This window comes from Ursus maritimus, unplaced genomic scaffold (genome assembly GCF_017311325.1).
Source record: "Ursus maritimus isolate PB19 unplaced genomic scaffold, ASM1731132v1 scaffold_21, whole genome shotgun sequence".
Classification (NCBI taxonomy): Eukaryota; Metazoa; Chordata; class Mammalia; order Carnivora; family Ursidae; genus Ursus; species Ursus maritimus.
The window spans coordinates 51,946,233-51,969,829 of NW_024424564.1; the positions used below are offsets into that span (position 1 = coordinate 51,946,233).

Consider the following 23,597-nt stretch of genomic DNA (forward strand, 5'->3'; position numbering starts at 1 on the left):
ATACCTGGTCTGACTCCTTCCTCTTACCGAGGGGGAAACTGAGGGCAGAGAAGGCACAGGACTGGCCCAAGGTCACACTGCTCTTAATGCAGAGCTGATGTCAGAATCCGGGTCTTGTGCCCCCCTCCCCTTCTCCCAACCTTCAGGTTCTCCTGATTCCTGAGGCCCCGCACATCGGATGCAGGGGAGGGTGGATCCCCCTGGGCAGGGTGGCTGCTAAGCCCCTCTCCAAGGCTCCCCACAGCGTCCGGGGAAAGGAAGACATGCCCGCCCCTACTCTAGACCCCAAGTAAAGCTTTCCCACTTTGCCTCTGCCAAGCCATAGGCTTGGGCACCCCTGTCTGGGGAGATGCATGGAAACCGTGGGTCTTGGTCGGCCACAGTCTGCCTGGGGAGCTTGGGCAGGTCACTGGTCCCATCTGGGTTTCAGGTTCCCAGTCCACGAAATGGGGAGAGTCCTTTCCTTACGGAGCTGTTGAGGGGATGGAGAGCCTGGTAGCCCAGAAAATGCTTTATCAAAGATGGGGTGTTGTGTCTGTGCGGCCTTGCAGAGCCTGGACTGCCATGCCCTCCACCCTTCCTGCCCTCCCTCTGCTTCCCAGCTGTCCTGGGTTTCTTTGGTTCTTTGAGACCATCAAGCATGCTGCTGCCTGAGGGCCTTTGTGCTGGGCTGTTCTCCCCCTATCTTTAATGCCCAGGGCTGGCTCTCGCTTAGCATTCAGACCTGGGCTTAAGTGTCACCTGCTCAGAAAGGGAATCCCAGATGGCCCAACCTCGACAAGACCCTAACAGACTGTTCTGACTGAATTCTCGGCCCAGCGCTCACCGCTGTTGCTACCGTCCTTGTTCACAATTCACTTCTCCCCTGTCCTCTCTCCCCAGCTAGCCGACCAGCACCACGATCAGGGGCCTGCCCGCTCTCTGCTGTGTCTGGAGGGCAGACAGCGTGTGTGCAAGAGCACTGGGTCTGGCTAAGTGAGGACACGCCATCAGAGGGACACACGCTTGCTGAGCCGGGTCTATCACGCTAAGAGCTGGGGGAGATCAGGTTATCACTAACACAAGTGGAAGGAATGTGCCTACACTGGCAGTGTGGTCCTTGGAGATTTATGTGAACATTTCCCGGGAAATGCCCTTCCATGTGTGTGCCCTGGGCCAGCAGGGTGGGCGGCGGTGGAGAGCTCTGGGGATAGATGTTATAGGCATCCGGGTTTACGTGGAAGTCTAAAGTGGAATGGTTTCTAGAAACTTCCCTTGGGGCTTCCACAGCCCTCATCACTGTGTTCAGCACAGATCTGTGTGTCTGTCTATCCCACCAGATGGTGGCCCCCCTCCAGGGCAGGGACAAGGCCTGCCTGACTCATGGCCAGTCCCCATCACTGCCCAGCCTGGGGTGTGACACACAGCAGGTGCTTAACCAGAATGTGCTGTGTGGATGAGGGTGTCAGGGCAGTGATGGTGGAGAACGTGGGGCAACAGTCAGTCCACTGAGAAGCCAGTGGGGAGATGTCCCAGGATTGTGCTGGGGGTCCCCTGGGCTGGGGAGTATGGACTTTGGGTTCCTACACCCCTAAGATCAAACAGAGGGGCTGGTCTCCTCCTGGCTGTGTGACCCTGGGCACCTTCCCTGCTCAGAGCCGTTTCTGCAGGGGGCTCACCACCCCCCGCCCCAGGCGGTGAGAGAGGGAGCACGTGGAAACATGCAGCCCAGTGCCTGTTCCGTGGATGGCCCAAGATGCATCATCTCCTATTATTAAATTATTATAGGAGCAAATTCCATAAGAACAAACCCTCACCAGCATTTTCAAATCCCCAGTGCCCTCTGAGACATAGCGGGGCCATGCTTCACGCTCAATGACTCCAATGGGTTCACGGCTGCCAGCTATAGCAAGAAGTTTGAATGGGGACACTGACCAGGGCCCCCACCACTGGTGACCTGTGCCCATTAGAGGACTCGGGGGGACTCCAATAGAAACCAAACAAACAAACAAAAAGAACACGCCAAATCACACGCACATGCACGCACACGTGTGCGCGCACACACACACACACACACACACACACACACACACTCACATTCAGTATTCTGACACTGATAGGCCCACAGGCCACAACTGGAGGGAGCGGAGGCAAGGGGCCCACAGGTACGATGCACAGGCCTAATCCCTGTGGCTTGAATTAGCCGGAACAGCTTGGTGCTGGTCATCCTGAGTCCACAATGGCGTCACCTCTCAGAAGCCACCAGCCCAGAATGGGACTATTGCTTGCAGACAGGTGGCTCAAGACCCCCTCCCTTACAACCCCTGGCCCCCACCCCTGAGTTTGCTCCTAATCTTAGAAGTCCATGGAAGGGCGTTGCGGGCACAGGTGGCATTTCCTCCTCTGCCACCGCCGCGGCCACCTTGGCTCTCCCTGGGGTCTCTGTTGAAGTTGTTCTTCTTGGAGGCTGTGCCAGGTGCTTTGGGTCTCGCCTCCCCCATCCTGAGGCACGGCAAAAGGGTTTTCTGGGGAAGCAGAAAGAAACAAAATATCACATGGCGTCTCCTCCATGGGGACTCACTGAGGACGTTTCTCTTGGGTCTCAGCGCCCAGAGAAGCCAGGCTTTCTCTGAGTGCACGACTTCTGGATACTGAAAACTATTTGACTTTAAGACTGGAAGCAAGACAAGCAAGGCCAACACCACTATGGCTCCATTCAGTACCAGCACTCATGGCCCATGTAATAAGACAAGAAAAAAAACATTACATCTTAGGTGTGGAATAAAAGAATCTGAATTACAGTTAATGGCAGATAATGTACACGGAAAATCCAAGAGAATCAACAGGCTAATTATTAGCACAGAGTGCAGATACAGAGATATGATCTTCAATCCATGAGATAATCAGATTAACTTAGAAAACCCAACAGTGTTCATCTATGTCAACAATTACCAGAGTGATTATGTGTCTTAGTGTGGGTCATCCCAGTTAAACCTGTTGTTCTGACATAATTTTTAATATTGTTCCCCTTTCATGCTAATAAGTGTTTTGATTTGGATGATAAACTATATTGTCACCCTTGCTATAAAAATCCAGAAAATACTGAGGCTCATGGGTGGCTCCGTCGGTTAAGCGTCTGACTTCGGCTCAGGTCATGATCTTATGGTTCTGGGATTGAACCTGCTACAGGCTTTGTGCTCAGCAGGGAGTCCGCTTGTCCCTTTTCCTCTGCCCCTTCCCCCCACTCATGTTCTCTCTCTCAAATACATAAAATCTTTTTAAAAACCCTAGAAAATATAACGAACAGGCACAGATACCATTCATAATTATAATAAAAACCATTATGAATCTTGGAATCACATCCCTGGATGTGACCATATCCTACAAAGCCATGGAATGGAAACCAGGGTGCTCCTGGCACAGGGACGGGCAAGGAGACCCTTGGGGCAGGGTCAGGAGGGTAAACACTGGCTCATGGGGGCACTTACATCATTGACTGGCAGAGTCGAGATGGCACTGTGAATCCCCAGTCCTATATCCAATTATAAGGGCAGCTGCTCAGCCACAAATACTTACCTTTCCAGGCTTCCTTGCAGAGGGGGTGGTTCCATGACCCAGTCTTGTGTAAGTGGAAGTCCCCTGGGAAGGGGACATGCATCCAGATAAAAGCTTGAGAAGGAGGGACACTCACTAACGCAGGTGAAGTGGAAAGCAGGGAGAAACCTGGTTCTGGTGGTGGCCCCTGACTGCTCCCCTCCATATCAGTGTAGCTGGACTTCCACTTGCATCTGATTATAGCTTTTTACTGATAAACCATCTTCAACCAAGCTCTGGTGCATGTTAGGAGGGGTGGGGGGCAGGGGGGAGTTGAGGGAGGGGCTCTGACAAAGCCAGCACAGCCCATTTTTCCAGGTTACAGTCCAAGAAGCAGAGCCAACCTCCCCGTTCTACACCAGCAGGAGAGTGTGCGTGGGCTCAGGGTTGCGATTCCATAGAGCCTTCTCCACTGCTTCCCAGAACAAAGCCAGGGCCAGTGATCCCCCACCACCTGCTCTATCTTTCTCCATAGCATTCATCTCTATGCAGCACACCACAGGTTTTTCTTACTGGTCTAATTTATTGTTTGTCTCCCCCACCTAGAAAGTAAGCTACAACAGGGCCAAAGTGGCTGTGTGTCATGTTTACACCTGCATTGCCAGGGTCTGGAACATAGCTTCATCAATATCTGTTGAATGAATGAATGAACCAAGAATTTAAAACCCAGATGGACCATCTTTCAAGTTTAACATCAACGGAAACACTTTCTGAACCTATTTTTGAAATATAGTTCCTGTGAGTCCTGCTTATATAAATTACTAGAGGACACACTTGGGATAACCAAGGCCAAATGGGGTGAGTGTGGCAAGGGTACCAGCAGTGAGAATCTAGTGAACTGTAGGACCGTCTGAAACAAATCCAAGGATTGGGACTATCACAGGCAAGAATGAAAGAGAAAACAGGGAACCAGAGTTAATAACAATAGATGGGAGGGCACAGGTGAGAAGAGGGGAGGGAATTTATGTAAACTATGTCTTCATCACTTATATTTAGGTGTCTCAAGAATCATTCAGAGGTTTAAGTAAAATTAGAGGTACAATAGTAAACAGGAAAAAAACCATAAAATACAATCAACTAAAGTCATTTGGTGGAAGGGAGAGAAGGGGAAGGAAAATAGAAATATTCTAATTTGGACATTCTTCATATGTAGGGAGAAAATAAACACCGTCTAAGGAAATAGAGAATTAAGGATATCATAGCATGGTAGAATTATAAAGATAACCACAGGATCAAAAACACAGCTTTGCAAATTGTCAGAAGACATATACACAAAAAATAAAACAAAGAAAACAGAGACCATATGGTGGAAATTGACAACCCCCACAAAAGCTATAAAAGCAAAAAGCATATCACAAACCATGACAAAAGTAACACCAAATGTATCTGCCGTGTCGGTAAATGTTAATGGGCCATACGTGCCGGCTTAAAATAAAGAAAAGGACCCTCAGACCAGATTACAAGCAAGATCTGCTGAAGGTAGAAGGAGTCACACAGGTTTCACGAAAAAGGATGGACGGATGATGAAAACACCCCGGGGGACGGTGGTTCAACACCGTCAATGTGCTTGATGCCGCTGAACCGAATACTTCAAATGGTTACAGTGGTGAGTTTTGTTTTTTTTTTTTTTAAGATTTTATTTATTTATGTGACAGAGAGACAGCCAGCAAGAGAGGGAACACAGCAGGGGAGTGGGAGAGGAAGAAGCAGGCTCCCAGCGGAGGAGCCTGATGTGGGACTCGACCCCGGAACGCCAGGATCACGCCCTGAGCCAAAGGCAGACGCTTAACGACTGCGCCACCCAGGCGCCCCTACAGTGGTGAGTTTTATGTGATGTGTTTTACCACAATTAAAAAAAAAAGAAAAGGATGGGCAGAAACATTACAAACAAATACAACCCAAGAGAAACCAGGGGTCTTGATCTGAATATTAGATAAAGCTGAAGTCAGGGCAGGAAATATTGAATGAGAAAAAGAAGGGATCAGGATGAGAGTCACCACGAGGATGTCAAAGTAATGAATGACTATGCACCAAATAACATAGCCTCTGCATTACGGAGCAAGGACTGCCGGGAATAAATGTAGGAAGAAAAAGACAGAGTATGCCAGTATTCGTGTATTTTAATTAACCTCTCAGTCCATTACAGATTAGGTTGACAAAAACATAAATAAAAAGACAGGGGGCCAAATACCTAATTAATAACATTGTGTGTGTGTGCGCACAGATGTGTGTGCATGCCCATGTGCACGTGTGTATGTGTGTGTGTGTGTGTGTGTGTGTGTGTGTATTAAACAGAACCTACTTTCTATTCAAATGTTCTTGAAAAAGAACACACAGCAAGTGACTATCAGGCCACAAAGAAAGTAAATTCCAAAATTTAAAAATCAGATAACATTCTCTGATCACAATACACTACAATTTGAAAATATTTATAACGAAAACCACAAAACAAAACACACTCTACCACCAAGAAGTTTAAAAAACTCTAAAAGAACTTGTGAGTCAAAGAGAAAGCCACAAAGCTAAAATTTCAGAATATGTAAATAATAATAAAAATATCATATCTCAGAACCTGTGGGATGCTCAGGCAATGCTTGGAGGAAAGTTTATAGCTTTAAATATTGATATTAATAAACGGAACATGAATTAACTATCCAACTCAGAAAGTTAGAAAAGGCCAAATAAATTCAAGGAAGGCATGGGAAAGCAACTGATAAAACTGAAATGAAGTTAAAAACAAGGGAAGGAAGGAATAAATAAATCCAATTTCTGGTCTTTGAAAAACAACGAACCGGTGGCTGTTGGTAATCTAGAGGCGGAAGGAGGGAGCGACCACATGGCAATTACCTATGTGTTTTCCATTTGTACTCCTCCACTGTCCCTTTTTCCTCCAAACAGGCTTTTGCCCAAGCTATTCTGTAGAATTTGCCCTGGTCAAGGTCACCAAAGGCCTCTGTGTTGCTAAATCCAGTGGTCAACTCTCAGTCCTTTTCTTACTTGCCCCCTGGGCAGTGTTGACCCAGGGAATTGCCCCTCCTGCCTCTGGGATGCTCCGGACCCTCTCCTGGTTCTCCTTCTGCTTCTCTGGCCGCCACTGCTCAGACTTTTCCCCGGGTCCCTCCCCATCTTCCCGTCTTCTGTCCTCTCCTCTCCATCTCCACTCACTCCTGAGGAGCTCCTCTCCTCCCAGGGGCTCAAACACTCTACACCTTGATGACGCTCTGGCCTCAAGCTCTCGCATTATCTCCACAGTATTCACTTGACATCAGCAACGGGAGACTTGCCACATATCAAAAGCTTAACCTTCTCGGAACTAAAACCCAGATCTCTTCCCCAGTCAACATTCCCATGATCGTCCTGACCTCACTACATACAAGTCCATCCTTCCGGTCGCTCCCATCAGAGCCCCAGGGCCATCTCTGGCCCCCCTCTTCCTCTCCAAGTCCACTCCAATCCATTAGCTGCTTCCTGTACCCCCTTCTCCCACTACAGGCCAGCCCACATGGTTCCTTCAGGGGCTTTCTTGGCAGCCAGAGGGATCCTGTGAAAACCTGAGTCAGATTATGTCACTGCTCAGCTCAAAACCCTCAGTGGCCCTCGTCCCATCAGAGCGGAAGCTAAAACTTCCCTGTCCATCTTCTCTGGTCAAGTCCCTGTCTTCTCTCTGTTATTCACTCCACTCCATCCCTGAGGGCTCATTTTATGGGTCAGCTTGACTGGGCCAGTGGGGTGGGGCCAGATATCTGGTCAAATATGATTCCAAGTGTGTCTGGGAAGGTGTTTCTGGGCGAGGCTCCCATGTGAGTCAGCTGACTGTGTGAAGCAGACAGCCCTTCCCAGTCCACCGAAAGCCTGAATAGAATGCAAAGACTGACTAGGGGAGAACTTCTTTGCCTGGCTGTCTTCCGACTGGGACATCAGTCTCTTGCCTTCACACTTGGACCCGTCCTGGCACTCACAGCATCAGCTCTCCTGGTCTGTAGCCTGCCAGCTGCAGATCGTCGACTGCTCAAGACTGCACGAGCCAATTCCTTGTAGGAAGCCTCTTTATGCAGTTACACCTGTATCTGCAGGGTGTCCATAGCTATACAGCAAACTCTGTCTACAGGGTGTCTGTATCTACAGCGTATCTATATCTACAGCATATCTATGTCTATATCTGGAGCGTGTCTCTATCTATATCTACAGTGTATCCATATCTAAGGTGTGTCTGTCTCTATCTACAGCATGTCTGTGTCGATATCTGCAGCCTGTCTATATTTATAGCGTGTCTATAGCTACAGTGTGTCTGTAGTCTACAGCTTATCTGTATCTCTGGTGTATCTACACCTACAGCATGTCTGTATCTATAGCGTGTCTAATCTATAGTGTCTCTCTATCTACAGCATATCTATGTCTCTATCTAGAGCGTGTCTCTATCTCCCGCCTGTATCTGTATCCATAGCATGTTTGTATCTCTAACTATTGCATTGTGTATATCGACAGTGTATCTATATCTTGTGTATCTGTATCTTTATCTGCAGTGTATCCATATCTATGGTGTGTCTATATCTACGGCATGTCTGTATCGTTATCTACATCACGTCTGTATCCACAGGGTGTCTATGTCTATAGCATGTCTAAATCTGTATCTACGTGTCTCTAGATCTATATCTGCAGCATTTCTATATCAGTATCTACGGTGTATCAGTACCTGCTTCTACATCTGCCCATTGGTTCTGTGTTTCTGGAGGACCCAGACTAACGTGCCACCTGCACCCATCTCTTCTCCCAGGTAAATACATGATTCTTCCCTCATAGCCTCAAGTCACCTGCACCCAAGCCCCTCTGTGACGACCCTATCAAGTCGTGCTCTTTCTCAAACTCCTTCCCTGTTCTCATATTTTTCTCTCTGGCACTTAAAACATTCTAACAGTCCCATTGATTTTATATACATGTTTTAGTCATCTGTCCATAAGAGTAGTGCTTTTCATTCGTTTTGGTGCGTCGCCCGATCCCCAGGGCCAATAATGATGCTGGATGCAGGGCAGGTGCTCGGTAAAATGAGGTGACCAGACATACTGAGATAAGAGCAAGGGATCCCACCCACTCAGCTCTGTCCAACTAAATCGGAAAACCTCGACAAAATGAGGGAATTTCCAACAAAACAGAAATTACCCAAAGGATCCAGGAGGAGAGAATCTAAACAGACCAATTGCCAAGAAGAAAAACTGTCAAATCGCAAATCCAAAGTCTAAAATAAGAGCAATGCAAATTAAAGCCATAATGAGACAGCATTCCGGAGCACAGACAGCAGGACACTTCCACACCCTTCACTCATCACACTGGCAAAGATCAAGAAGGTTGAGCGCTCCCTGCGTCTGCCGGATTATGGCGGGGGAGGGGGCGTGGAAAGCCTCTGCTTCACTGCTGGTAGGACGGACATCAAGGTCATTACTGGAAGGCAGTGTGGTGTGCAACAAAGTTACAGATGCACATGCCCCCTGACCCAGCAATTCCACTTAAAAATTATCCTCCAAATATGCTCACAAGGGCAAAGTATGTACAAGCTCGTTCATACGCAATAGCAGAGCACAGGCTCAGGGAAACGTCCGTCCGTAGGGAACTGGGTTCAAAAGTGACGGCTCCCCATACATGAAGGATACAGATATCAGAAAGGCCCAAGCAGCTGTCCAGGAGGGCAGTCTGTCGGCTGCCCCAACGCACCATGCTCACACGCCTCCCATTCTCCAGTCTCTGTCCCAGCTGTCCTCACGGTTTGTGACTTTAATCCCGTCTACGTGCTGAGGACTCTTCCCTGAACTGTAGTCTCGAATACCCAACCACCCCTGGATACCTGCCTCGCGTCCCTAGCAGGCATCTCATTCTTGACACATCCCAAACCAAACTCCTATGCTACCTTCTAAACCTGCTCCTCCTCAGTCCCCCTCTCAGCTGATGGCAGCTCCATCCTTCCAGTAGCTCAGGTCAAAAGAATGGGAGCTGTCCTTGACTCCTTTCCTCTCATGCCCAGGTCCAACCCATCAGCCAATCTCATGCATTCAAAATCCACACAGAATCACCACTTCCACAATGGTCCAAGCCACGGTCCTCGAGGATTTCAATACTCTGAAGTGATTTCTCTGCCCTCACCTCCCTACAGTGTATTCTCAACACTGAAGCCAGAGTTCTCTGTGCTTTTCATATATTTTAAAAATATATATTAAATCTTTTCTGCTTGAAACTCTCTAATGGCTTCTTATTACCAAAGCTCTGGTGACTCTCCATGCTGCCCCCTCGTACTTGTCTGACATGGTCTCTGTCATGCCCCTTTGTCTTCCTGTCCAGCCACATGGGCCTCTTTGTGTTTCCTCCAATATTCCTGGTGCTCCTACCTCAGGGCCTTTGCACTTGCTCTTCCCTCTGCCTAGGCATCTGTGCACAGCTCATTCTCTCAGGAACCTCAGGTCTTGGTACGGATGGCTCTTTAAGGAGGTCTTCCTGACCCCCCTGCACCCCAATGCCCTGCTTGCTGCTCACTGCCACGCTCTTCAAGGGCTGATGTACTGTCTCCTCCATTTGAGGACTGTCCATCTTCCCACAACCCCATCTGTTCCATGAGAACAAGGCTTATCTGGTGCTATGTTTCCTGCTCTATCCCAGCCTCAGGAACTTAGGTGGGAGCATGGAGTAGGTGATTCAGACTCTGGCCTTGGGGACCCCATCTGGAGGGTAGATGGTGGCATCAGGTAGGAAAATGCTGAGACAGAAGAAGCCCCAGGGGTAAGAGAAGAAGAAAGTCAGAGAAAGCTTGCAGAGGAAGTCTAGGTGGTTGTCTAGACTTTGCTTGGCTTTTCCTAGGGACAGGGAGCTCGCTACCTCGTAGCCCATTGCCCTTTTAACTGTTCAGTTAGCTGGAAAAACTTTTATAATGTGGACCAAATCTCTCCATCGTTCCCAGCCTGGTTCTCCCTGCCTCCAGTGGCCCTTCTGAGACATGGAGCCAGTAGCAACGTGCCATCTCCCTCGTCTCTGCTCTTCCAGGCTGACGTGGAAATGAGGTTCTCCTTTCTCCGAGGGGAGGCAGCATCACCCTTGACCTTGGCCAAGGCCTCCATGAGACTGTCCCTGCTTCTGGGCCCCATGACCAGGCCAGCTTCTGTATTTCCCTGGAACCCTTTCTCTTGAGAGCAAAATCTACTCCAGTCACTGCCCAGAGGGAGATATGTGCGGATAGCAAGCACGAAATCCAGGCTGGTGGAACCGTGTGTGTGTGTGTGTGTGTGTGTGTGTGTGTGTGTGTGTGTAGGGGGCGGGGCATGCTGAGGGCCTCTTGACATCTCTCTGTTTCACAGGCTGGGCAGTGGGAACAAGGTGTTCACTATTTTTTATGCCTCATATATACATTTTACGTATATTCTATTATACAGAATGAAATATTTTGAAATCAATAACGTTAAAAAAAATTGGTCATGGTTTCTCCAAGGGGAAAATTATGATGCCTTATTTGGACACTTGGGACCTCTTTCCACCAGATTCCTATTACTGTTTCTACATTTATGGTCTGCACCTCGAAGGACTCTCCAGAATTCCCCAGTGTGCTCCCACATGCTGGGAACACCTCCCCTTTCTCTACTTGGCAAGCTCCTACTTGTCCTTCAAGACCTTGCTCACAGGGCACGCCGTCCACACAGCGTGTCTTTGTGATAGTCGGTACCACACGGCACTGTAGAGGGCCTGGGGTGGTCATAGCCACTGGCCTTGGGGCAGGCCTGGGTTCAGATCTCAGCCGTACCCCTTTCAAGCTGTGTGACCCTGGGTAAGTCACTTAACCTCTCTGGACCTCAGAACCCACCTGATGCCACTCCAGGTGTGTGGGGCCATCCTCATTGCTGGCCAACAGGGACTTTCACCACTGTGGACACCCCCTGGGTAGCTGACAGGTCTGCTTTGGCCCATCTGGGCACTGCCAGGCCTGTCACCCCACTGCAGCCCCTGCACTGGGGTACACCATACCTCAGAACAAGGCTTCAGCAAATGTCAGCTTCTGTTCTGCTTTTGTGGCAACCAGGCCTCAGCCACGCAAGGAGCGCAGGAAACTGTCCTGCCATCTCCTTCTGCTGAGAGCCACGTGCCCCTGTCCCTGGGGCTGCCGATCCTCCCAGGCACTTTGCAGGTGGCCTGACCCCCCATTGCCAAGAGCCTGGAAGAAACTGGGGCCAGGCCACCAATGCTCCTCTCGCTCAGTACCAAGGCCAACGCCTCCTACGAGGCCCTTCAGAAGCCCTCACCGATGGCATCTTCTGCCAGGCCTGCGTTGGGTGCTGGGGGTACAGACTTGAGTCAGGTGTGGGCCCTGCCCTTGAGGGTTCTGAGCTGGTGGGAGAGCCACACGGGGACCCCCAAACAAGAGCGGGAGGTCCACGCTGCATCAGGGGTGAGTGCCTGGGGGCATTGGGGGCAGGGCTTGGGCAGAGGCAGAAGGGGGGCTCAGGGAAAACTCGTGGGGAGCTGGTGCCGAGCTGCGGCTTGAGCGGGGTCAGGAAGATGAGGAAGGCGTGCAGGAGGAGGGCACAGCCTGAGTCAAGGCCATTCAGAGGCTCCCGGTGGGAGGTACAAAGTGCTCCTGGGGGGGGGGCGCCTGGAGAGGTGGGGGAAGGCATTTGGACGTGATCCTAGGGCTCCGAGAGCAGACATGGGCGCTTCTTCCCAACTCTAATAAGGACAGGAGTCCAGGCTGATGTGTGCTGGGTATTTCTTCCGTGCGAGCACTTTCCATGCACTGTCTCCCTGAGCTCCCCCTGCGAGGCAGGCACGTTATTTCCCCCATGTACAGATGGGGAGACTGAGGCTCAGGGAGGTAATGGAACTTGCCCAGGGTCAGGTGTCTAGTTAGCGGCAGAGCCGGGAGCGCAGCCCCTGGGCCGCTCTGGTGCAGGGCCGTGGGCTGGAGGGCTGGGGATGGTGGGGGGGCTGGCAGGGCCGTGGGCCACCAGAGGGGAGAGGTGCAGAGCCTGGAACCCAGCTAGAGGGCCCACCGGGAGGACGAGGGTGTCCCAGCTGGCGTCCGCTGCTTCCCTCACTGCGAAGATAAAACTGAGCACCTGGCAATTTGAATAACAATGAACGCTTCCAGAAGGCTGCGAGAGTCGAGAGTCGGTGACAATAACAGTTAGCTGACAAAAGCAGTGGAGTCACGAGGCCCAACATGACTAATTGCCAGGTGAGCTGCAGACAAGGCGCCCCTCCGCCCGATGATAGTGGGGTTTGGACGGCGCTGACTCTACGCCAGGCGTGGGGCTAGGAGCTCTCAGCACGCCTCCCACTGATTCCCACGGCAACCCAGGGCGGTGGAGGTGTTAGCATCCGCATCTCACAACGAGCCAACAGGGCAGGCATCCTGAATGAACGGTGTTCATAGGGTAAGACCGCAACCCCACGGAAGTGAGAGTAGAGTCCCCTAGGGCAGAGCTCCTAGCCACGAAAGAGGCAGTCTTGGGAGACTGCCTGGAGGAGGTGTGCTTGTGTCATACAAGTGTTGGGAAGATGCGACATAAAGGCACGATGAGTTGCCCCCTCACAATTCACGCCCCCAAAGAGGTCCCCTTCCTGGTCCCCAGAAGCTGTGAATGTGGCCTCACACAGTCTGCTGGTGTAAGTGGCGGACCCCGCGATGGGCAGATCATCCTGGGTTATGCAGGTGGGCCCAGTGTCATGACGAGGGTCCTTCAAAGAGGGGCGCAGGAGGGCCTGAGGCAGAGGAGGCAAGGAGAGGACAGAGACAGGTCAGAGCAGAGCCCCGACTGAAGGCACGAGCCACGGAACGTGGACGCCTCCGGAAGCTGCAAAGCACAAGGGAGTAGATTGCCCCCTCCAGCCTCCAGCAGGAGCCGGCTCGGCCAACACCTTGACAGCGGCGTTCCTAAGACTAGTCTTGAACTTCTGGGTCATGGCTTCATGTCATCTTTCCCCGCGTTAGGCGAGAACTGGCCGGTGAGCACGGGCACAGGTCCTAGCCCAGTATGGACGTGGCTCACAGCACGTGGAACGGCGGGCAGCCCTCCTCTCCGAAGCGCCCCGGGTACCAGTCATTTCCTGCTAATGGGGTCGCCAGGGAAGGTGAGAAGCTATCCCAACAAAGATCTCATTTGTGGACAAACCGGAATTAGTTTGCGTTTTCTAGGACACTGTGTCATTTGAAAGAACTGAATGTGAAACCTCACTTTCTCTCCCTGAGAAAGGAGATGGCTGTCGTCCCGGGGAACGGGAAGGCCAGACGGACGGGGGAGGGAAGGGCGATGCTCTGGTGTCGGCTACTCTCTGTGGATTCCACAGATAGGACGTCGTGTCTGTGTTTCTAGCAGCACATGACTGCTCTGCGGGATGGGGACAGGGATGGGGCAGCATGGCAGCAATGGGCAAAGGGCAGGGCATCTGGCCCTGGCATCTGAGGCCAGGTCCCCACATCCTTTCTGCTGACCTTGGTCCTCTGAGGACACCCCCTCTTTAAGCCCCGGGACCCCACGGCTCCCAGTTTTCTCCTGCCTCGGGGTGCTCCCCCCCGACTACATTGCCAGTTCTTCCCTCCCTCCCAGGAGCTCCCACACACTTCATCCTCCCCTCAGGTGACCCCCAGCCCCTCGGATTCCATGGCAAGCACCGTCGGCCAAATCCAAGCTGGGTTGCAGCCTAGACCTTCCTCTGAGGTCCTCCTCAACTTGTCTGCGGCCCTAACATCGCTCCCTGAGGCTCACAGGCGTCTCAAACGGCAGACATCCCACATAGCTGGTACCCAAAGCCACACCCACCCCCAGGGTCCCAACCCCATCAGTATTTCCCCAGCGGCTCGGTCCAGGATCCCAGATATCCCCTCTGGAGCCCCCCTCTTCCTTACCATCCCCCCATTCTCGCAGCCAGTCTTGTGGGCGCTGCCCCCCTGCTTCTGCCACCTCTCTGCCCACACTCCTGCACCCCGACTTTCCTTCCGATGCATGAGCGCACCAGCTCTCTCTGCCTCAGCTCCAAGGGCCTGGCTTCTCTGGCAGGCCGTGGGGAGCCTGGCAGGGCTGATGGCTGAGGAGGGCCGATCGGGTGGGCGCCCCACAGACACGGGGCTGGAGGCTGCTCTGGCTTTGTTGGCAGAGGCCAAGGGTCGGTGGGGAGTGTGCCTGGCTCGGGGAGCTTCATTATCCAAGCCCTGCATGCAGCCTTCCCCCCGGGCCTTCGCCCTCCTGACTTCTGGACGTTTCTTGGGGTCTTTAAACATCTACATCCTAAAGGTTAATTTTTAATGCTGCTTTGGTAAATATTTGATGCCATGGCTTTCACGAGAGAGCCGCGTTCTGCATTAAATGCCACAAAGGCTGGAGACGATGTCCTCTTTGACCGCAGTCCCCATCACAACCCCACCTCCTCCCACTCTACAAAAATAAAGACTCTCCTTTTGCCTCCTGTTATGAATTTTTCAAGTGCTTTCCACATCCATTCTGGTCCCCGATCGGCGTCTCCATTAGCCAGAGAGAAGGTCAGAGGGGTTTTAAGTTGAAAGACACTGCAGAAACATCCTGTCTCACAAGGGAAAACGAAGCCCGGGGAGGGGCGAGGCTGTCCAAGGTTAAACAGCAAGCCAGTGGCGGAAGGAGTCCGACAAGCAGCCATGACTCCCAGCCCAGGGCTCTGCTCCGGGCACTGGGATCTGCAGGAGGACCCAGACTGTCCTGGCCTCGCCCCATCCAGGGGGCACTGATGTGATAACAGACCACATGGGCCTGACTGTGATGAGAGTGGGGAGCAGGGACAGAAGACCTCTGGAGGAGGGTGGGAGGCCTCGGGGAGAAGGGCAGCCTGCGCAAGGTTTTGAGAGATGAGTAGGAGCTCGCAGGGGAGCTGGGGTGGGGAACCCAGTGACGTGACCAGGCTTGGTCATGTGTCTCAGGGGCAGAGATGGGGTCTGAGCCATTCTGTGTTCCCAGCCCTGGCTGGGAGGGGAGCCCAGGCTTGGGTCCATATTTTGCAAATCCTTATGAGATGAATGTGCCTCCTGGCTCCAGGGCTGTTTATACTTGGCCCTCGAGTGTCCACGGCTCCTGGTCCCCTGCCCCGGCACTGTGCAAATCTCTGCACTCCCTCCTGGGGACCGCTGCCCTGACACTGTTTTTACATTACTGTCCCCCTGGGCTGCCTCCAATACCCCGGCCTGTGCCCCAGGCCCCTTCTCTGCCCTCGGGCTGGGACAGAGGTGGCAGGAGGGGCTGAGGCTGGAGCCAGGGTCACACCCAAGCACGTGAACGTGCATACAACACACACACTTCTGTGCACACACAGGACACCGACATCGCACTACACACACACTGAACCCAAACCACATACTCACACTGCACACACACACACACCCCACATGTGCCCCCAACTACACACACAGTATATACCACACATGGCCGCTACACTCACGCTGCATACACACCGCTCACGCACGCACACACCCTAGACTTCGGCTTTCCTGGCTGGCCCCAGAGCCAGGGAGAAGGCTAGATGCATATCCTGGGCAATATGTCCTGGGCCCACCATCCCTCCTGGGGCCCTCCTGGTGTCCACCTGGCTCACACCTGTCCCTCCTGCCCCTCTCCGCTCCTGCTCACCTGGGACCCGCCCCAGTCCTCAGGATGCACGTGCAACCTTTCTATGTCTTCGCTCGCTGGTTGTGCACAGCCCAGGGCTCCAGCCACAGCCAGCGACAGCACGCCCCACCGCGCCATGCCTGGGACCCCTGCTCCACCTGTCCTCCAGTGGGGTCCTTCCTCACCTGTGGCAACAGCGCACGTCTGGGGTAACCCCCTTCCCTGCCCCAGGTCCAATGCCCCCGTAATCCTGTCTGCACCACCTCCGACACGTTTCCAAATCAGACCACCAGCCCCGAGCCTAAGCCGCCATAGTCTCCTCCCTGGGGCACAGCAATGGCCTCCCCATGGCCTCTTTGCCTCCACTCCCGCCTCCTACCATTGGCCCTGCCCACCGTGGGGGCCTCTCGCCAAAGCTCCCATCTGACCAAGTCACTCGCTGCTGAAAGTGCTTTGCTGCCTCGTGGTTTCCTTAAACTAATGGACACAATCTCGCCATCGAGACAGCCGCTCCGTGGCGTCATGCCTTTCCTCCCTCTTCGATGCCAGCATCGCCTGAGGAATGGCTTTTTGGGGAAGAAGAAAGCAGCGCTCCATGAAATGGACACCTTGGCCAGGGATCCATTAGATGCCAGAGGTGGTGAGGATGTGCCCCTTAGGGTCACGTGAGTGACGGCATCGGGCAGGGCCCAGGTGGGGACACAGCCGCGGGGCTGTCATGGAATAAGGCATTTATTCTAGGAACTCTTGTTTCCACACTCTGGGGGAGGGAAGGTCGAGAAAGGGGAGTCGAAGGCTCGGAGGAGGGTCCCTCAGCTGCACTGGATGGGAGAATGGGACCCATGTGCAGGGGGCTGGGACCTGAGGGCAGCCGAGGGGGCCTGGGGTCCATGGAAGGGTCTTGCCTTCCGTGAGCTCTCTGGGGCATATCTGCGGGATCTGCGGCCTAGGGTCAGCAGCCAGGAAGAAGAGCCGGACACAGACGGAAAATCTGCAGACACGCAGGGGCCCGGGTCACCTCTGCAGCCATGCCTCCCTGGCTCTGAGACCTCTAGGGCCCCGTGATGCTGTTTTAGGCTTCCCGAAACTCAGACAACTCCAGCCAGCCTTACCAGGGAAGTGGATTCTGGGATATGAAGACCCCAGGGTAACCAAGCTGACAAGAGAACAATCTAGCACAGTATCCCTTTTTCTCGTCTGGTTCATGAGCTATGACATAAGCTTTTAGCGCCCTCAGCTTGGGGGAGGGGGTGGAGGAGGCGTTTGGCGAGTAGACAGAGACAGGGAAAGGGGATAGTTTGGAGGTCCTCAGCACATCCTCGGATGGTGTTCCCATGATTCCCCTGCCGGGGGAATTATTTGCTTCCCTGCCGATGTCTCAGAGAGGTGAAGCAGCTAGCCCAAGGACACACAGCTGGGCAGCACAGAGTCCAGTGCCAGCCCAGCCCAGGGGACCTCGGGGGACACCGGGGTCCTTGTTGCCACCCCTGGGCTGCCACACCCAGCAATTCCTGAAGCCACAGGTCCCCATGCTTGAGGCAGGTTGGAGCCACCCTTTGAGGCCGCAGCCAAAGCCATTGGGCAAGGAGCTTTCCCTAGCACCCTCCGGGCGCCGTAGAAATAACAGGAAGACTGTTCTGGACGGCGTTTATGAGGAGCAGGTTTCTCTTGGCCTGCAGGCGAGCATTGGCTTCCATCATTCTGACGGCAGCGGGCTGCCCGCTGGGAGAGTCTCCCTGCCCCAGCAAGCATCTATTCTTGGAAGCAAATATTTTTGCAGTTAAGGCCAGAGTTTTAATGATGGAGGGAATAAAGAAGGAAAGGTTTCCTCGTCCTCCCTGGCTGCACCGATGGAGGTAAATTCCTGGTTCTCTTGTCCTGTCGTGCCTGATCTGGGAGCCGGGCCTATCACGAGCCGCTGAACTAAATGGTTTCGGGGCACAGAACAGCCGCGGGCCCAGCCTCGACGTCCCTTCCTGGCAATCTCATGGTGTCCACGTTACCTGCTGCAGCCCACGGGGCAATCAGACGGGATTCCTGTCCAGTTGGCGGGAAGGAACATCCTCCCTTCTCGCAGGCAACGTTCCCCCAGATGTGCCCAGGCCTCCGTGCAAACATCTCTTTGGGTTTTTTTTTTGTTTTGTTTTTTGTTTTTGTTTTTGTTTTAGATTTTATTTATTATTTGACAGAGAGAGACAGCCAGCGAGAGAGGGAACACAAGCAGGGAGAGTGGGAGAGGAAGAAGCAGGCTCCCAGCGGAGGAGCCTGATGTGGGGCTCGATCCCAGAACGCCGGGATCACGCCCTGACCTGAAGGCAGATGCTTAACCACTGCGCCACCCAGGCGTCCCGAAACATCTCTTTGTTAATTGCTCACTCAAATTGGCATCTTTGTTTAAACAGTAGCTGGCCACCATGACTGGATTGGGGAACCTGAATTGATTCCAAACTAGTGTGTTGGCTGGGCAGTGTGGGTCCCCCCTGGGGCCGTGTGGCTGAGAGTGGGGACAGGACTGCAGGAGCCCCCTCCAAGGATGAGGCATGTCTGACCATGCCACGTGGCAGCGTGCCGCTGGGAACGGGGTGCCATGGGGCTGAGCGTCGGCTCTGTGCTGGGCTCCTGGTGGGCTCCACCTCTGTCCTCCCGATGCCTCCATCTTCACATCCAGGCAAAGGGACCTGGAAGGAGCAGTGACTTGCCCAAAGTCACAGGGCCTGCAGATCCGGGTGGCTGGACTCACGGCCCTAGCTTGTCCACCCCACAGAGTTGCATCCCAGGCCCAGAGGCAGTGAACTCCCATGTGGAACTTGAGCTGGAAGAGGGGTCTGCAGACAATTAAGTCCGGTCTAGTTCATTCTGAAAGTGCATCTTCAAAGAGACTTTTCCACAACCTTCTCTAAGGTATATTTGCCCTGGGGCTGAATACGCTGACTTTCCAGGTAAGGAAAGTGGCCGGGATTGATTTTCTGCCCATCACTGGCTGGTGATGTGCCTCTCTTATCTTCCAGCCTCTGCACTTGGCCCAGGGCATGGCCAACCCTCAGCAGGCCCGGGTTGAAGGAGTGAATTAATGGTGTCCGGCCGCATCCTCACCACAGTGCACACTGTGCTGAGAAGCAAAAGCAGACAGGACTGGCGAGTTGGCAAAGGGACGGCCCAAGACGTTCCCTCCGGTGACCGAGGGCCAGAGGGATGACAGGAAGTTCTGACCAGTCCTCCTGCCTGCTCATCTCCCTTACTTTCTTTGCTCTGGGAAGGACCAGGAAAGAGTGGATGAATCTCCTTTCCAGAACCACCTTGCCTCTTGCCCCGGCTATAACCGCCTGGGATGCCTGCCTATGGGTGTTCCCGGAAGCACTGGGATCCAGTTTCACAAGCATGTAAGGACACGCTCGCTGCTCCGCACTAAGATTCTCAGACCACGAGGCAAGCAGATGGTCAGAGATGCTGAACACATGAGCGCTTGAAACGTTATGTGCAGTGGCAGGCCAGTAAACATTTAACGACCAGGTCTTGAGAGGAAAAAGCCTTGATTTGTAACATTTGCTGCCCATTTCCATGGTGTAAATACCATCAACATGATGTCAGAGTTGGGAAGAGATTCACAATAACCAACATTACGTAAGTTTCACTACACAGACACAATAGATATAAAAGCTCAAGGGTACAGATCATAGGAAATGTAGCAAAATCACTAGGAAGTGACAAGTTTTGAAAGTCTATTACTTTTGTGTTTCATATAATTTATTTCTCAGCTTGTATCATTTAATTTTTATAGCAGCTGTATTCAACAATGGGTTCACAAAATCCCTAAAAAAATAACGACTAGCTCTTGTGAGCCAGTGCAAGGTGGCACTGGCACATCTTGGCTATGTTTGTACATTTGTTTTAATGCATATTGGGAAAAATATAACTCTGAAACCAAAGATATGATTGCTTAGAGCAAGTCTGAGTTTTTTAAAAAAAGCGACTTGATTTAAAGCCAATTAAAAATGTATTAAGTAAACAGCACAGGGGAAGGCGATATACAGATAAGACCAACACCCAGGAGCTGAAGTTTGGAAAATAAAAGTTGCTTTATGGAAATGCCTTCAATTACCACCTGTCTTGGGGGTGCAGTAACATAGATGGGCAACCCACAAGAGAGGAAATACAGTTAATTAACAAATGAAGGGAAAGGTGTTCAGCCTCGCTAACAATCAAAGAAAAGCAAACTACATAAAAAATGAGGGGGCCCCATCCTCGCAGGCTGCTGCTGGTGACAGTCCCCTTGGGAAGGGGGCTGGCATTGGTACAAAGAAGCATATCGCTGTCACGCCCCTCGACTCAGTCATTTCCCTGCCTGGAATGTATCCAGAGGAAATAATTCATAAAAGGGAAAACCATAAACACTTAAAGGTGTTTATTGCGGCCCCTAGTCTTCTGGAGCATGTTTCCCCTCCTGCAATATTATTTGTCATAATAAAAACAATGGTAAGACGTACAAATGTCTCGCCGTAGGGGAACCATGCAGTTAATGCTGGCACGTGGGATCTGGACTACTAGGTAGCTGCTAAAATGATATTTAGAAAAATTAAGTAAAACCACAGGGTAATGGCTAATTTAGTGTTAAGTGAATATAATTAGAATGCAAAACGATGCATACATCGTTATTAGAAAAGTATTAAACCAAGTGCCTAAGAAAGCAGAAAATGCAAAACACCCGTAAGTTGTGGGGGGGGGGGTGTCATGTGGCCTTTCTTCTCTATTCTACTCGTGAGCTAGTAGCCACAACAATAATTACGATTTGCATGTATCGAGGCACCTGTCACTTGCGGGGCCTCACGAAGACCCTCACAATCATCCCGCAAGGCAAGTCTACTTGTGTCCATTTTACGGACAGGGCAAATGAGGCCAAGAGAAGTTAAATAATTTCCACAGGCAGGAGGCAAATAGGGAGCTGCCAGGTGGATGGACAGGGACACCTGGGGGGCTGATGGGGATACCCAGCTGCTTCAGCACCTCCTTGGGGCTCCAGAGAGATTCCGAGGGCCGGGAGAGACCTTCCCAGATGAGGCAAGAGGGAAGATGAAGACCCTGCCACCAAACCAAACCAACCACGAGCCCCCCGGACGCCGCCATAGAGCCAGTTCTGAGTCAGAACCCGCACCACATTTTCAGCTGCTTTTGGGCCCCGGCCAGAGAGGGTTGGGTGCGCCAGTGCCTGGAGCGCCAGGCCTCACGCGCTTTGGGGGAATCCTCGGGCTCTTGCCCCAAGGGCAGATAGGACCAGACTTGCGCCGAGAACCCCTGTCATCGGGTCCGGCATGGGGCCACGCGCTTTGTGAGCACCAGTCCGGGTTTATCCTCACAGCAGGAGAGACCCAGGCAGAGACACTGCCTCCCACTCCAAAAATGTGGGCTTTGGAGTCAGTTGGACTTGGGTGTGAATCCTGCCCGACTCCGCCACTGTGCAGCTCAGGACAAGCTGCTAACTCTCTCTGAGCCTCATTTCTTCCTCCATACACGGAGCTCAGGGTGACAAGCTGCAGTACGGTTGGGGACATGGCATGACACTCCTTGTTGTGGCTGCTTAGCTCCGCAGATCCTCAAGAAGTGGGAGGTACCGTTATTAATAAAAATGCGATACATTCATTGATCTGACGCTTACTAGGTGCCTGCCACGTGCCGGGCACTGGGCAGATGAGGACGCATTCATTCAACACTTAACGTTAAGTGCTGACTAATAGGAGCTGGGGTATGGCTGAGCACAAGACAGACCAATCCCAACGCTCTTGAAGTCTCCTGACAGCAGAGGAGACAGGCACCAGACGAGAAAACCAACACAGCAACAGGTGGTGAGCACCAGGAGAAGATGAGAGAGGGTGAGGGGGTACAGAGGGATGGCAGTGATGGGGGCCGTGCTGATCTTGGCCAGGGAAGGCCTCCCTGATCAGGTGACATCTGGGCAGGCGCCCGGTGGAAGGCAGAGAATGAGTGGAGCAGGAATCTGGGAAGGGAGAGTTTCAGGCAGAGGAAGTGGCAGGTGCAAAGGCCCTGAGGTGAGAGGGAGCATGGCGAGCTCCAGGAATGGCACGGAGGCCAGTGTGGTTGGAGCAAATGGGGGAGATGAAAACAGAGGGACTGGGGAGGGGTATCAGATCAGGTTGTGGGCCATTGAAAAGACTTTGGATTAATCTAGAGAGAGGGGAGACATCCACAGTTTTTGATTTACATTTTAAAAGGATTGCTCTGCTGCTGTGGGGGGCCAAGGAGAGAAGCTGGAAGAGATTTAGAAGGTGCTGCCTCAGTCTGGGCAGGAGGATGGTTGGTTACGGTAGAGGGGTGTGGAGGGCGGATTCTGGGCCCATATTTCTGGTGTCCCTGTAGGGTGTGTGACGTGGCAAAGAGTCAGGGATTCTGTCTTGAGCAGATGGCAGGAGGGCAAAGGACACCGGGTGTGCTAGTTTGCAATGTCTACTGAACACCAGAAGGGGCCGCCTGTGAGGACTCAGGGTTTGCACCTTGGGGTCTGGAGTTAGAGCGAGGTTGTAGGGGGGCACACTGAAGCAGACGGACAAGGCTGGAGCTGGCGTGGTGGTGGAGTTCCCACGGGTGGGTGGAGATGGAGAGAACAGGGAGAGAACAGGGTCAAGGAAGGAGCCCTGGGCCCTCTGGGGTCTAGGCCTGGGTTGATGAGGAGGGAGCAGTGAAGGGGAACCAATGAGGGGGCTGGGAGCCACGCAGGGTGGTCCCCAGGACCTGGAGTTCCCCAGGGCTCCCCACTTCTCATTAGCCTTTCCCATCCTCTGTGACAACATGAGCTGCACTCTGCCTAGGTGGCCATATCTCCACTTCCAGAAAACTCCTACTCATCCACTGAAACCCTTTCTGGGTGTTGACCGCTCCCTGGCCAGCTAGTGCTCCGCCCCGAGGGCTGTGGACCCTGGGACAGCTGACTGGTGTCCTCAACATCACAGAAAGGCTGCCACACCCTGACGTGACGCTGGCGGGCAGGAGGAACACTGGCAGAACGGTTTCGCGTGCCGCGATCTTCTGCGTCTCCTCTGCTGGGCCGGACAGCACTGATGCTAGCATCCTGCTTCCAGGTGAGGAGAGTTCGGCCACATCACCTGCTGGAGGTACACCAGGAATCAAGAAATGGGGGAGCAAGATCTGAACCCAGGTCTGTCTGCCTCTAACAGGTTTTGCATCTAAATGCTCTGTTTCCTGCCTGTAAAAAAAAAAAAAAAAAAAAAGAGCTTCGCAGCAGGTGGTTTGATCCACTGAGGCAGGCGGCTTCTGGAGGGAGTGAGTGCTCCATCACTGGCCATACTCGCCTGGGGCGGGGTGGGGGGAGCTCGATGTCCATATCTGGAAACCCTCTTGTCCTGGAGGCTGAGGGGCCCGGCATGAGATGGACCAATGCTCCAAGAGGTGGAAAGAGAA

The 23,597-nt window shown here is 52.7% G+C and overlaps 1 protein-coding gene across 1 annotated transcript in view; it reads right to left on the reverse strand.

The window, feature by feature from the left end:
• Positions 1 to 2,397: 2,397 nt before the first annotated feature.
• SHISAL1 (shisa like 1) overlaps positions 2,398 to 23,597 on the reverse strand; it is a 42,050-nt gene continuing 20,850 nt past the window's right edge. The window contains exon 4 of the mRNA XM_008702903.2: positions 2,398 to 2,504. Coding sequence (XP_008701125.2) covers position 2,504 — 1 coding nt within the window. The 3' untranslated portion in view covers positions 2,398 to 2,503. The remainder of the gene's footprint in view (positions 2,505 to 23,597) is intronic.